Here is a 14310-nt window from a genome sequence, read left to right on the forward strand (position 1 = left end):
TTGCCGCCCCAAGCAGTCACCATCGAATTGACGCCACTGCAATAGCGCCCGATATATGCCATCATATTCCAGCAATGCCCCTCTGCCATGTACATTGGTCAAACTGGACAGTTCTCTAAGTAAAAGAATAAATGAACACAAATCAAATATCAAGAATTATAACATTCAAAAACCAGACGGAGAACACTTCTATCTCTTTGGTCACTTGATTACAGACCTAAAAGTTGCAATTCTTCAACAAAAAAGCTTCAAAAACAGACTCCAACGAGAGACTGCTGAATTGGAATTAATTTGCAAACTGGATACAATTAATTTAGGCTTGAATAAAGACTGTGAGTGGATGGGTCATTACACAAAGTAACTATTTCACCATATTTATTCCTCACCCCCCACTATTTCTCAGATGTTCTTGTCAACTGCTGAAAATGGCCCACCTTGATTATCACCACAAAAGGTTCCCCCCCGCTCTCCTCCTGGTAATAGCTTACCTTAAGTGATCATTCTCCTTACAGTGTGTATGGTAACACCCATTGTTTCATGTTCTCTATGTATATAAATCGCCTCACTGTATTTTCCACTGAATGCATCAGATGAAGTGAGCTGTAGCTCACAAAAGCTTATGCTCAAATAAATTTGTTAGTCTCTAAGGTGCCACAAGTACTCTGTTTCTTTTTGAGAATACAGACTAACACGGCTACTACTCTGAAAAATGTCTTGTTTATTTGCCATTGGTAAAAGTCAGACGTGATTTCTCAAATGGCCGAGTCGTGGTGTTGACAGTCATTTGGTCCACGATCTATCCAGTAAGCTACATCATCGGTACTGAAATCAACCCACATACCAGGATCTTTTCTACTATTATTTACAACATGAGCAGGTTCAGTCTCTGACACATCCACACCTTCTAGAACAATGTCTGTTTTACCTCCAGGAGTAGGATGACCAATTACAGTCTCTGACATATCCACATGTTCTGGAATGGTGCTTGTTTCACCAATAGAAGAAGGGTCAGTCTCTGAACCACCTACAGGTTTTGGAACAATCTCTGTGCTACTAAGAGAAGATGTTGCTTTTGATGGATTCGCTTTGAAAAATGATGTCAGCTTTGGAAGATTTTGGAAAATTTCACTAGTTTTTTGTTTCTTTTCTTCCACCAGTTTACGTTTCTGTGCTCCACTCAGTTGGTTACGTTTCATTCTGCCCCTTATCTCAGTTATCTGAACTTAAAAAAACCAAAAAACAAATTACACAACGTACTGTGATAAAGTTCCTCCTCTGCCTTGGTGGGTCCTGCGCTTATTGGCGGATTTGCTTGCCTTAGAGATTCACGGCAGCTCTCAGTTTGGCCACTTTTGCTCGTGGCTCAAACCTGCCATTCACTCAGCGAACCTCATCACTGGCCAGCCTGGGAAAAAGGAAGGAGAACAATCCCCGCAGTCTCTGCTGATCCACCACGTGGGTCGGGGAACAGCCCAGAGACCTTCCCCTCTGGTGGCACCTACAGTCCAGGTCAACTCCTCCTGTGTCTGATCAGGAGTTGGGAGATTTGAGGGGAACACGGGCCCACCCTCTACTCCAGGTTCCAGCCCAGGGCCCTGTGGACTGCAGATGTCTAGAGTGCCTCCTGGAACAGCTGTGCAACCGCTACAACTCCCTGGACTATTTTCCCATGGCCTCCTCCCAACATCTTCTTTATCCTCACCACAGGGCCTTCCTCCCTGTCTGGTAATGCTTGTACTCCTCAGTCCTCCAGCAGTCCGCGTTCTCACTCTCAGCTCCTAGTGCCTCTTGCTCCCAGCTCCTCGCATGCATGCTACAAACTGAAGATTCTAGCAGCTTCTTAATTGGCTCCAGTTGTCCTAATTAGCCTGCCTGCTTGAATTTGTTCCAGAAAGTTCCTTCTTGTTCTGGAACTGCCCCTGTTACCTTACCCAGAGAAAATGGACCTGCTTAATCTGGGACTAATATATCTGCCTTCTAACACTCTCCTGTAGCCATCTGGCCTGACCCAGTCACAGTACACTATTTTTATGTATATATAGAAAGAAAAAAAACCCGAATCAAGTATGTATAACTCAAAAGAATATATCAGTAATAAAACATACATTTATTGCAATACATTACAGGATCTGATTTCCTTGCATTATTTCGATCTACATTAGTAGGACGCCCCGCTGGTTTACGTGGGGATTAAAAATAAAAAGAGAACTGAAAAATGTGGGAAAAGCATGTAGTGGAGTGTAAGGAAGTCTAACAAAGTTCTGATTTTTCCCATGATGACTACTTTGATGCTTTTTTTGAAATATCAAACTAAAAAAACCCCAAAACCTCTTTTTTTTTGGTGCCCCCTGCTTTGCTGGTGCTCTAAGCTTGTGCTTAGTGTGCCTATTGGGTAATCCAGCCCTGCTTCAAACAAGGGGGCATGGCATCACCCCCAGCACCTCTAGTTCCAGTACCTATGCTCAAGAGAGAATAACTTGCTCGACTGAAGAATTCTTCTGTTGACCTAGTGCTGGCTACACAAAGACATATGTTGGCTTAATAATGCCACTCAAAGGTGTGGACTTTTCATACCCCTAACTGATGTAGTTAAACTGACCTAATTTTCTAGTGTAGACCAGGCCTGAGTTGATACTCTCATGCCAAGGGGACCATACAGAAGTCTACCAAGAAAACCAACTAACAGGAGGATGTAAGAATGCGTAAGTTCAAGTACGACTTCTCCCCTACTTTTACTCACATTTCCTTTCTTCACAGTGTTTAAATTGTACCATCTTAAAGTCACTTATGCTTTGGGCATGAATGTACTACAGCATGAGTGTAAAGAGGCTAACTTCTACATTCCCTCTGAAATTGGCTGTGAATGTTACTAATATGGTATAATATTTCCAATTTTTCCTGCTACAACACTGACAATTTGTCTGTTGAAAAAATGATTTTTAAGATGTGGGATAATATAGTGCCAGCAATTTTTCAGCAGAACTCCCACTGATTTCAAACACCAGTGAATTCTGCCTGAAATTGATGGTATAAAGCAGCCCATTGAAATTTAAAAAGGAGAAACAGTTTAATACAGAGAAGCAGATGACTGAAATAACTTTCCTTTTCATGAATCAAGTTGAAAACAAAATGCCTAAAACCTTTGACAATTCTTCCACACACAACAAACATGATTTTTTGCCTTATCATTGAAAGCTGTTTAAACATGGTCCATATTTGGTCCCTCCAATGCAAAACTCAGTTTCAAAATTCTGTTCTTAGTTTCCCCCTGTATGAATTGAATGTAACTCCATTTCAGTGAATGGACTTGTTCTTTGGTTACACCAGTTTAACTGTAAGCAGAATCTGGCCATAAAATATAACCATATTATCCTAGTTGTGGTTTCTGTCTTCTTTCCCACTGTTACAAAATATTTAACTTTTTTTTAAAAAAACAAGAATGTCCCCTACTTGACAACTGCGCTGTTCTTTTTGCTGATATATGAATGACATCCTAATCTTATCCGCATGACCCTGAAATAAAACTCTGCGGGTCTAGCTTTCATAGGGGCAGCCATAGTGTTCTGCCTTTTCTTCTTTTTTAAGCTCAACAAGGCAAGAAGATTAAAAATCTCCTTAAAATCTCCTTAAAAATCTGAAAGAACATTGAATCAAAATGGAAAATGCAGGAAAGGTAGTGGGTGGAAATTTAATTGAGATATCATTCCAGTGCTCATGAGAAACCTAGGGAGATTAAACTCTTTTTCACACTAACTGAATATGGTCCTTCAACATGCACAGTAACTGGATCTTTTTTATATTAGTATATAAGAGCTCAGTTGTTCAAGTAGGGTTGTATTGTTGCTATGATCCTGATCATGTGGTTCAGGTTTTATTCAGCAGACTGGTCACATTCCTTTGAACTGTTGCATAATAGAAAGCAGTTGCTGATTGCGCTGTTGAACATTTTGCTGTTCTTCTTTTAGCCTCTCCTGATCATGAAGAATCTCTTCCTACAAAAAGCAGGAGACCAAGCTTTAGATGAAACATCCAGTCCTGGCAACTAATATGAAAAATGAATTAAAATGTAACACCTCCTCCCCACCCACCTCTCTCCAATCCAAAAAACCCATAAGTGCTAGAGAACCACAGCTATAACAAGACTCTCTTTCAGTCAAGTAAAATTCAAGAACCAAAACAAACAAAATCAAACTAGCTCACTGCCAAGTGGAAAAAATAATTTAGGGTCAGATCAAACTGAAAATTCAAGGGCTTGCCATATAGGTTGCAGGAATTTGTCCCTTCTCATGGCAGGGGTTTGGGGCTTGGAGTGGGCAGGGAGTGAAACCTCTCTATTTAATAAATCCAATGGATCCACAGGAAAAAATACTTCCAGATCCTCTGTGGCAAAAAAAAGCCCAGATGGATGGCTGCTTCCTGTGTTTCTGTATTATCCCTTCCCCTTCAGTAACACAGTTCTAGCAAAAAAGAAAAGGAGTACTTGTGGCACCTTAGAGACTAACAAATTTATTTGAGCATAAGCTTTCGTGAGCTACAGCTCACTTCATCGGATGCATTTGGTGGAAAATACACTGGAGAGATTTATATACACACACAGAGAACATGAAACAATGGGTTTTATCATACTGTAAGGAGAGTGATCACTTAAGATAAGCTATTACCAGCAGGAAGGAGGAGGGAAAGGAGGAAAACCTTTTATGGTGATAATCAAGGTGGGCCATTTCCAGCAGTTAACAAGAACGTCTGAGGAACAGTGGGGGGTGGGGTTGGGGGAGAAATACCATGGGGAAATAGTTTTACTTTGTGTAATGACCCATCCACTCCCAGTCTCTATTCAAGCCTAAGTTAACTGTATCCAGTTTACAAATTAATTCCAATTTCAACCTCGATTATCACCACAAAAAGTTTTCCTCCTTCCCCCCTCCCCTTCCTGCTGGTAATAGCTCATCTTAAGTGATCACTCTCCTTATAGTGTGTATGATAAAACCCATTATTTCATGTTCTCTGTGTGTGTATATAAATCTCCTCACTGTATTTTCCGCCGAATGCATCCGATGAAGTGAGCTGTAGTTCACGAAAGCTTATGCTCAAATAAATTTGTTAGTCTCTAAGGTGCCACAAGTACTCCTTTTCTTTTTTGCGAGTACAGACTAACACAGCTGCTACTCTGAAAACAGTTCTAGCAGGCTAAGTTCCCCTGAGGCTACTTACTAGAAACTTCAGAGGGAACTCAGCAAGAATTATTACGTTTCTAACAGCATTACCTCCAACTCTAGTTTCTGTGTGGAAATCTATGGGCTGAGCAGAGGATGATTCCAATTTTCCACAGAGAATCTAGTTCTCATGAAAGCTATTGAATAGCTTCTCTTTACCTACCAACTAACTCCCTCTCATGCCTTATCAGCAGGGCCAAAATAATCCCTCCAGAAACTTTCAGCCAAATGGGTGCATTTGCTCCATGCTTTCTGAGCATGAGTGGGCCTTGTGCAGGATGTTGTACAGCAGAATTTATAACTACCATCTATTATTTCTTAGTCAAACCCCAACTCCAGTGGGAGTTCTGTCTGAGTAAGGGCTCAGAACCATGTTCTTCCCAAACTGGTTTTTTATCTCAGTAGCAGGAGGAATCTCCAAGTTTCAGCCTTGGAGTTCCCCCCTCACTGTAACTTCAGAAGCCTGGGCTTGCTCTCTCCTTGTGTAATGTTTGGAGTGAGGGTTTGGTCTCCTGACTTCCTGAGATTTCCAGAAGCCCAGGGTCCCATGCAGCCAATGCACAGGGCTCCCCTCTCCCTGCTCGTTTCTTATTCAGGAACCATTCTACCACTTCTGACACCCCCTGCAGCTTCACAGTCGTAGCCATGAAGGAGAGTCCCTAGTTATTACAGTGAACACCTGATTGGATAATCCATAGATTCAGCATGGCAGCACACTCCAGACTGCACCTGCTCCCTAGTTCTATCCCTGGCCCTACCTCCAAATACCTCAGAGGCCTGACCTGGCACAGTCTAGGAAAAAGGCTTCTGCAGTTTTCCTAGTGGGGGGAGGAGAGGAGAACATACTGCAGAGCTGGTGCTGTTGTGTTCTGTGGCACTGGCCCAGTTACAATCTGCTTGCATCCTCTCTACTCAAAGCACAGGGGAGAATCTGGCTCCCCTGTGAGGATGTGGGGGTGAGGATGGCAGGACTGGACCACTGAGAAGGAGGATTAAAAGACTGCATACATTAAAAAACAAAACAAAAACAAACCTACATTAATAAGGAAAATCATTGCAATGGTAATTATTAAACCTGGTTCTAGATGGACAAAATAATGTATTTTAAGTTTTAAAAACAAACAAGTATAGGGCAGGGGGGTTGTTAACTTTTTTAAAAGTAGATTTTTTTGGTTCAGTTCTTACCACAGGAATTCTTAAAGGTAAATCAGAGCTAAAACAGAGCAATAGTGAAACAAAACACATTTATCATTCATACAAAAATGTATTGTTTGTTGCTGGAAACATGTCTATGTATTTTAGCTACCATAACTAAAAAGCTGAAGGAGAAAACAATTAACATCTTTGAAAGCAATTTAAAAATGTGATCCAGAACTAGCAGTCGGTGATTCATTTAACATTTCCATCTAGAATACTTTGGTAACAGTGGTTTTGTTGTTGTTGTGTCATCTTCATATGCGGTGTTCAAGAAAAAAGAAACATTTTGCTTATTTCACTATTGCTACAAGAATTGTGCCCACAAGACATATAGAAAGAATCCAAATGGACTCTCCAGTTATGTATACAGTTGTACGTTACTTTGAAAAAGTTTACCCTCAGTTTACATATTTCTTTTTTTTCCTTGTCATTTTCCTCTGCTCTGGCTTTGAGCCAGGCTTCATTTTGGGCCTTGTGCTTATCTAGCATCTCTTGCAGCTCCTGGTTTAAAAACAAACAAAAATTAAAAGATATGCTAAGTGGTACTGGCTTTAAAGGTGTCCATGTTCAATTACATACATTAAAAAACAACCCAGTATCTAGTCCAGTGCATTTTTCAGGAAACAGCTGTCAAAGGCATACTCACATCCTAGGACTCTTCCACATTTCAGGACACGTTTAAATTTCTTCAGTCTTCCTAAGCTGTATTTTGTTCAGTTTTCTGTTTAACCAGTGAGTGATAATACAGAAAATTCTTTTCTTTGACAAATGCAGTAATTTATTATTTCTGCAGATGTTTACTCATTTAAGTAAGTCTTGGTCATGTAAATAATAATACTTAGCAGGCCTATGCTTGCACCTGAATGGTGCTACTTGTGAGTGAAATGCAATACCCCTTTTGTGGACTTCTATCCCACATTGTGTGGGGCTAGGTTGGAGACCCCTTCTGCATCACAGAGGGGAAGGACAGGCTGGCCTTTCATGTCACTGACAGGAGACATCCTTACAGACACTGTTCAAGACTGAGATGGTCCAAGTAAGGACTACTTGTATGAACAGTACAGGGCCTGTAAATTGCACTCCATCTTTGAAAAGTGCCTATACAAAATGTCACCTTCTTACTTAATGGACCTGATCCAGTGGATATTTAGTGTCACATCAACTGAATTTACTGATAAATCTGTACAACTTCTTATTCCTGTTAACCCTGCAGAGCTAACAAAACTAAGAGAGAATGAGCTGAGTTTATTCTGGCTCATGCATCAACAGAGTTGTTAAATAAGTTCCAATTATAGGATTTCTGTGGCTTAGCCAGTATGAGCTCAATTTGATTTTCAGGTTAAAAGCTGAGTTTGCAGACTTGGCAATTAGAACATATTTTTCTATTTGTAAATTGAACAGATTTGTTATGGAACAACTGAAACGCAATAAATATGAAGGCTCATGATCAAATACAAAGTCAACTTCTAGTGTAGCACAACAATTTCAAGACACAGCTGAATCTGGTTTCCTCTGAAATCAACAGAGTTGTGCCAGCTTATGCCAATGGAGATGCCAGAAGTGGGGGCTGAAAGCTCTGAAAAAGAAAATAAATGGGGCTGGGAGATCTGATGTCTGCTGCCACTTCTCCAGGAAAGTTGGGACTTTTGTTACAGCCTGAGAATTGCGGTTTGTCTAGGGGAAAGAAGAGTGGAAGAGAACTCATAAAAAAATATTGGGGAAGCCAGATAGTTAGCTGAGCACAGGACTGTCTGAATGAGGAGCAGCAGGTCAGAAGGAAGGAAGGAAAATTGCTTTTCAGTTTTTCACAAATATTAGTTAAAAATACTGTGTACAACACATCTGGATTTGATCCTGATTCAGGGTTTTACTCCTGCACTTTAAACATTCACATTAAGAAAATCTACATTTCCTGGGATGATTTGCTCTTCAATAGTTGGCTCCTATCTGTTACCTAAAACACGCTGTGATTTAGAAACAAAGAGACTACTGGAAGTCCTTGTGGCACCTTAGAGACTAACAAATTTATCTGGGCATAAGCTTCGTGGGCTAAAACCCACTTCATCGGATGCATGGAGTGGAAAATACAGTAGGAAGATAGATACACTCAGAGAACATGAAAAAATGGGTGTTGCCATACCTTAGAGTTGATATAGCAACACCCATTTTTTCATGTTCTCTGTGTGTATGTATATATATATATATACTTTTTTTCTGTACTACTGTATTTTCCACTGCATGCATCCGATGAAGTGGGTTTTAGCCCACGAAAGCTTATGCCCAGATAAATTTGTTAGTCTCTAAGGTGCCACAAGGACTCCTTGTTCTTTTTGCAGATACAGACTAACACGGCTGCCACTCTGAAAAGAGGCAACTGTGCTACTTGCCAATTAGTTAATCTTATATAAGGTTAAAAGGTGGATATTTGGTCTTCGTGTTCAAATAGACTCAAGTAATGGTTGTCTGAGATCTAAAATGTCTATCAAGTATCCAAGTATAACCCCCTCCTCTGCTTGGGAGACAGGACTTTCTATATCAGACGATGCTTTGTCCAGTTTCTTCCATATCTTTCCTGCTACATCTTCTCTTTTCTCTTTCTTCTTTTGCCTCTCTTTTCCTCCTCTCCCACCTCTATTTTTCTTTGCTTTGTATAGTTGCTGTAGGATAGCACAGTCTAATAAGTGAGCACTGCACTTTATCATGATGGCGATGAGATTTGAGCTCATTCTTAGCTCCTCCATTAATGAGTTCCAAAGCTTTGGGCCCGTTGCTAAGAAATCCCTCACTCTCACAAGCTTCACAGAGGGTGGCAGAAGAATGTAGTAGTTGAGGGAGGTTGTGAAGAGAAAGGTGTTCTGTGAGGTACAATATCTTGTACTGTTTCACTGGAGAGTTGCGATGGACTGAACATGTCAATAAAGTAATATTTATAATCTGTGGAGGGGAGGAGTTTCAGTTTTAGAAAGACTCTTCCTCAGCCAGACCTTATTCAGTGAACAATTTGTATTGCCCATCACAAGCCACTTTACTTGATGGGCAGACTGCTCTGTGAAATATAGTTTTTTATCTTAATTAATTAGCCTTTTACTCCACTTTTCATGTTCTCTGTATGTATGTATATCTATATCTATATCTATATCTAATCTATATCTATATATATATATATATATCTTCTTACTATATGTTCCAGTCTATGCATCCAAAGAAGTGGGCTTTAGCCCAAGAAAGCTTATGCTCAAATATATTTGTTAGTCTCTAAGGTGCAAGTACTCCTGTTCTTTTTGTGGATACAGACTAACATGGCTGCTACTCTGAAATCTTTCAAATGGGTAGTTAAACTTTTGAAAGGCGATGATTAAAGGCCATTGGATTCTCAATAGGACATCTCTCAGGCATTACTCAACAAAATCTTAGAGAAAATAGCAAGTCCAAAACCTATTGGGTAAAAAACTAAATAAATACCTAAAAAGTTCTTAGGGGAAGACCTGAAGAAGAGCTCTGTGTAGCTCGAAAGCTTTGTCTCTCTCTCCTAAGAGAAGTTGGTCCTATAAAAGATATTACCTCACCTATCATGTCTTGTCCATTATCTAGGGCGGCTACCCCCATTCTCCAAACAAGTCTTTCCCTGATAACTTTTTAGGTATTTAGTTTTTTTACACAATAGATTTTGGACTTGCTGTTGTTTCTAAGGTTTTGTTGAGCTGATGTCTGAGAGATGTCCTATTGAGATTCCAACAGCCTTTAATGATCACCTTTCAAAAGTTTAACTATCCATTTGAAAGACTGTATTTCAGAGAGCAGCCTGCCCATCAAGTAAAGTGGTTTCTGATGGGCAATACAAATTAGAAGTATGAAGCTGCCACCCTCTAGAGTGAAGTCTTCTTTCAGGTCTTGAAGAAGAGCTCTGTGTTGCAGCCCCCAAGCTTGTCTCTCTCATCAACAGAAGCTGATTCAATAAAAGGTATTACCTCACCCATCGTGTTTCAGGGACTGACATGGCTACAGCAACACTAGATGATGGAAGGCATTTCTAGACAGGCAAGCTGTAGGGCAGGGAAAAGAGATGTCTCTGGACACAGGGAAGGGATAGGCTTTAGAGTAGCAGCTGTGTTAGTCTGTATTCGCAAAAAGAAAAGGAGTACTTGTAGCACCTTAGAAACTAACAAATTTATTTGCGCATAAGCTTTCGTGAGCTACAGCTCACTTCATTGGATGCATTTGAAGGAAAATACAGTGGGGAGATTTATATACACACACAGAGAGCATGAAACAATGGGTTTTAACATACACACTGTAAGAAGAGTGATCACTTAAGATGAGCTATTACCAGCAGGAAGGGGAGGGGGGGAAGGAGGAAAACCTTTTATGGTGATAATCAAGGTGGGCCATTTCCAACAGTTAACAAGAACATCTGAGGAACAGTGGGGGGTGCGGTGGGGGGGAGAAATAACATGGGGAAATAGTTTTATTTTGTGTAATGACCCATCCACTCCCAGTCTCTATTCAAGCCTAAGTTAATTGTATCCAGTTTGCAAATTAATTCCAATTCAGCAGTCTCTTGTTGGAGTCTGTTTTTGAAGTTTTTTTGTTGAAGGATAGCCACTCTCAGGTCTGTAATTGAGTGACTGGAGAGACTGAAGTGTTCTCCGACTGGTTTTTTAATGTTATAATTCTTGATATTTGATTTGTGTCCATTTATTCTTTTACGTAGAGACTGTCCAGTTTGACCAATGTACATGGCAGAAGGGCATTGCTGGCACATGATGGCATATATCACATTGGTAGATGCGCAGGTGAATGAGCCTCTGATAGTGTGGCTGATATGATTAGGCCCTATAATGGTGTCCCCTGAATAGATATGTGGACAGAGTTGGCAACGGGTTTGTTGCAAGGATAGGTTCCTGGGTTAGTGGTTCTGTTGTGTGGTGTGTGGTTGCTGGTGAGTATTTGCTTCAGATTGGGGGGCTGTCTGTAAGCAAGGACTGGCCTGTCTCCCAAGATCTGTGAGAGTGATGGGTCGTCCTTCAGGATAGGCTGTAGATCCTTGATGATGCGTTGGAGAGGTTTTAGTTGGGGGCTGAAGGTGATGGCTATTGGTGTTCTGTTATTTTCTTTGTTCGGCCTGTCCTGTAGTAGGTGACTTCTGGGTACTCTTCTGGCTCTGTCAATCTGTTTCTTCACTTCAGCAGGTGGGTATTGTAGTTGTAAGAATGCATGATAGAGATCTTGTAGGTGTTTGTCTCTGTCTGAGGGGTTGGAGCAAATGCAGTTATATTGTAGAGCTTGGCTGTAACAATGGATCGTGTGGTGTGATCTGGATGAAAGCTAGAGGCATGTAGGTAGGAATAGCGGTCAGTAGGTTTCTGATATAGGGTGGCATTTATGTGACCATGGCTTATTAGCACCGTAGTGTCCAGGAAGTGGATCTCTTGTGTGGACTGTTCCAGGCTAAGGTTGATGGTGGGATGGAAATTGTTGAAATCATGGTGAAATTTCTCAAGGGCTTCTTTTCCATGGGTGCAGATGACGAAGATGTCATCAGTGTAGCGCAAGTAGAGGAGGGGTATTAAGGGACGAGAGCTGAGGAAGCGTTGTTCTAAGTCAGCCATAAAAATGTTGGCATACTGTGGGGCCATGCGGATACCCATTGGAGTGCCGCTGATTTGAAGGTATACATTGTCCCCAAATGTGAAATAGTTATGGGTGAGGACAAAGTCACAAAGTTCAGCCACCAGGTTTGCCGTGACATTAACGGGGATACTGTTCCTGATGGCTTGTAGTCCATCTTTGTGTGGAATGTTGGTGTAGAGGGCTTCTACATCCCTAGTGGCTAGGATGGTGTTTTTAGGAAGATCACCGATGGATTGTACAAAGAAAATAACAGAACGCCACTAGCCATCGCCTTCAGCCCCCAACTAAAACCTCTCCTGCACATCTACCAATGTGATATATGCCATCATGTGCCAGCAATGCCCCTCTGCCATGTACATTGGTCAAACTGGACAGTCTCTATGTAAAAGAATAAATGGACACAAATTAGACGTCAAGAATTATAACATTCAAAAACCAGTTGCAGAAAACTTCAATCTCTGCAGTCACTCGATTACAGATCTGAGAGTGGCTATCTTTCAACAAAAAAACTTCAAAAACAGACTCCAACGAGAGATTGCTGAATTGGAATTAATTTGCAAACTGGATACAATTAATTTAGGTTTGAATAGAGACTGGGAGTGGATGGGTCATTACACAAAGTAAAACTATTTCCCCATGTTATTTCTCCCCCCCCACCCCATCTCCCACTGTTCCTCAGATGTTCTTGTTAATTGCTGGAAATGGCCCACCTTGATTATCACCATAAAAGGTTTTCCTCCTTCCCCCCCTCTCCTTCCTGCTGGTAAAAGCTCATCTTAAGTGATCACTCTCCTTACAGTGTGTATGATAAAACCCATTGTTTCATGTTCTGTGTGTGTATATAAATCTCCTCACTGTATTTTCTACCGAATGCACCCGATGAAGTGAGCTGTAGCTCACGAAAGCTTATGCTCAAATAAATTTGTTAGTCTCTAAGGTGCCACAAGTACTCCTTTTCTTTTTAGGGAAGAAATACTCTCTCTTTCAATTTGGAACAGGGTGGGCGTGGAACTCTGACTCTGGGCTCCAAGCCACATAGTGCTTTTTGGAACATGATGCAGAGAGCATCTTATTTAACTTGTGCAAAGCGTATGTCTAGGTATGTAACCCAAAGAATTTCTTTTTTGTTCTTACTCCACTTTCTCTCTGTTTTTAATCAGTCTTGTCCTCATTAAGAAATCTGCTGCAGTGTGTGGGGAAGGTTCACCCAGTCCGTCCTGGTCCTGGACATGAAAAAGCATGCTGCAAACTCCAGCGAGGGATATGGATGGAAAAAAAGGTTCTGGAACCTAACCTCCCCACTTTCACCTCAGACAACAAGGCACGGGAAAGGGTTTCCACTCCGGTGTTGTGTTGCAAAAGGCAGTGGCAGGCAAATACTTGGGGAGTAGCTAACACAACCAAGAAAGAGAAAAGTGGTAGCACTGGTGTAAGGTAACAAAGGTCTTAAAGGTTTCCACATTCTCTGTGAGACAGTATAGTGAGCCGAGCACCGCTCTCAGTTGCCAGTCATGCAGAAGAAGAGGGCTACTGCATTCTGGACTAACTGAAGCTGTTTTAATATTGGAGTAGTGAGTTGGAATACTCCATTGTGGAGGTAACAAAGGCATGGATTCCTATGGCCTGGTCTATATTAGGTAAAATGGGATGCAGTCTTATTGCTAGTTTTAGATGGATTAAAAACATTTTTGTGGCTATCACTATCTCTGTGTCCAGCACTTGTGAGGAGGCCAGGAGGAGCGCCGATACTGCAGACCAATTTAACAATCTGGGGTCAGGCGATAGGGTTTCTTTCTAAGTCTTCAAAGTTTCCCCTTTTTCCACTAGCATTCCCTTATCTTGCCCCAGTTCAGCTTCACGCAGCTGCCTTTCAGTCGTCTCAGCCAGACAGGATATTTGGGAGATGGTGCTATTTGCATTTAAATAAAGACAACAAGGAGCTGAGTACCATGTACATCTTGCTGGCATTTCAGGCTCTATCTTTGGGCTCTATGGCAATGGAGAGACTTAGGGCTGGTCTACACTGAAACTTTACATTGGAATAGCTCCGCCTTTCCACTTCCCTGAGAGACATAGCTCTGCCAGTCTAATCCCTGGTGTAGACTGTGCTAAGTCAATGGGAGAATTTTTCCATTAACCTAGCTACTGCCTCTTGGGGATGTGGATTAACTACAGAGAAGCAGATCCTCTCCCATCGTTGTAGTGAGTGTCTACACTGAAGTGCTACAGCTGCAGCTCTGCTTCATTCATGCCGCTGTAATGTTTTAAC

General features: G+C 41.3%; 1 protein-coding gene across 1 annotated transcript in view; it reads right to left on the reverse strand.

The window, feature by feature from the left end:
- Positions 1–2266: 2266 nt before the first annotated feature.
- LOC119855830 (acyl-CoA-binding domain-containing protein 6-like) overlaps positions 2267–14310 on the reverse strand; it is a 94442-nt gene continuing 82398 nt past the window's right edge. The window contains exons 18-19 of the mRNA XM_043515468.1: positions 6807–6911; positions 2267–3992 (exon numbers count right to left, since the gene is read on the reverse strand). Coding sequence (XP_043371403.1) covers positions 3888–3992; positions 6807–6911 — 210 coding nt within the window. The 3' untranslated portion in view covers positions 2267–3887. The remainder of the gene's footprint in view (positions 3993–6806; positions 6912–14310) is intronic.

Source organism: Dermochelys coriacea, chromosome 5 (assembly GCF_009764565.3).
Source record: "Dermochelys coriacea isolate rDerCor1 chromosome 5, rDerCor1.pri.v4, whole genome shotgun sequence".
NCBI classification, from domain to species: Eukaryota; Metazoa; Chordata; order Testudines; family Dermochelyidae; genus Dermochelys; species Dermochelys coriacea.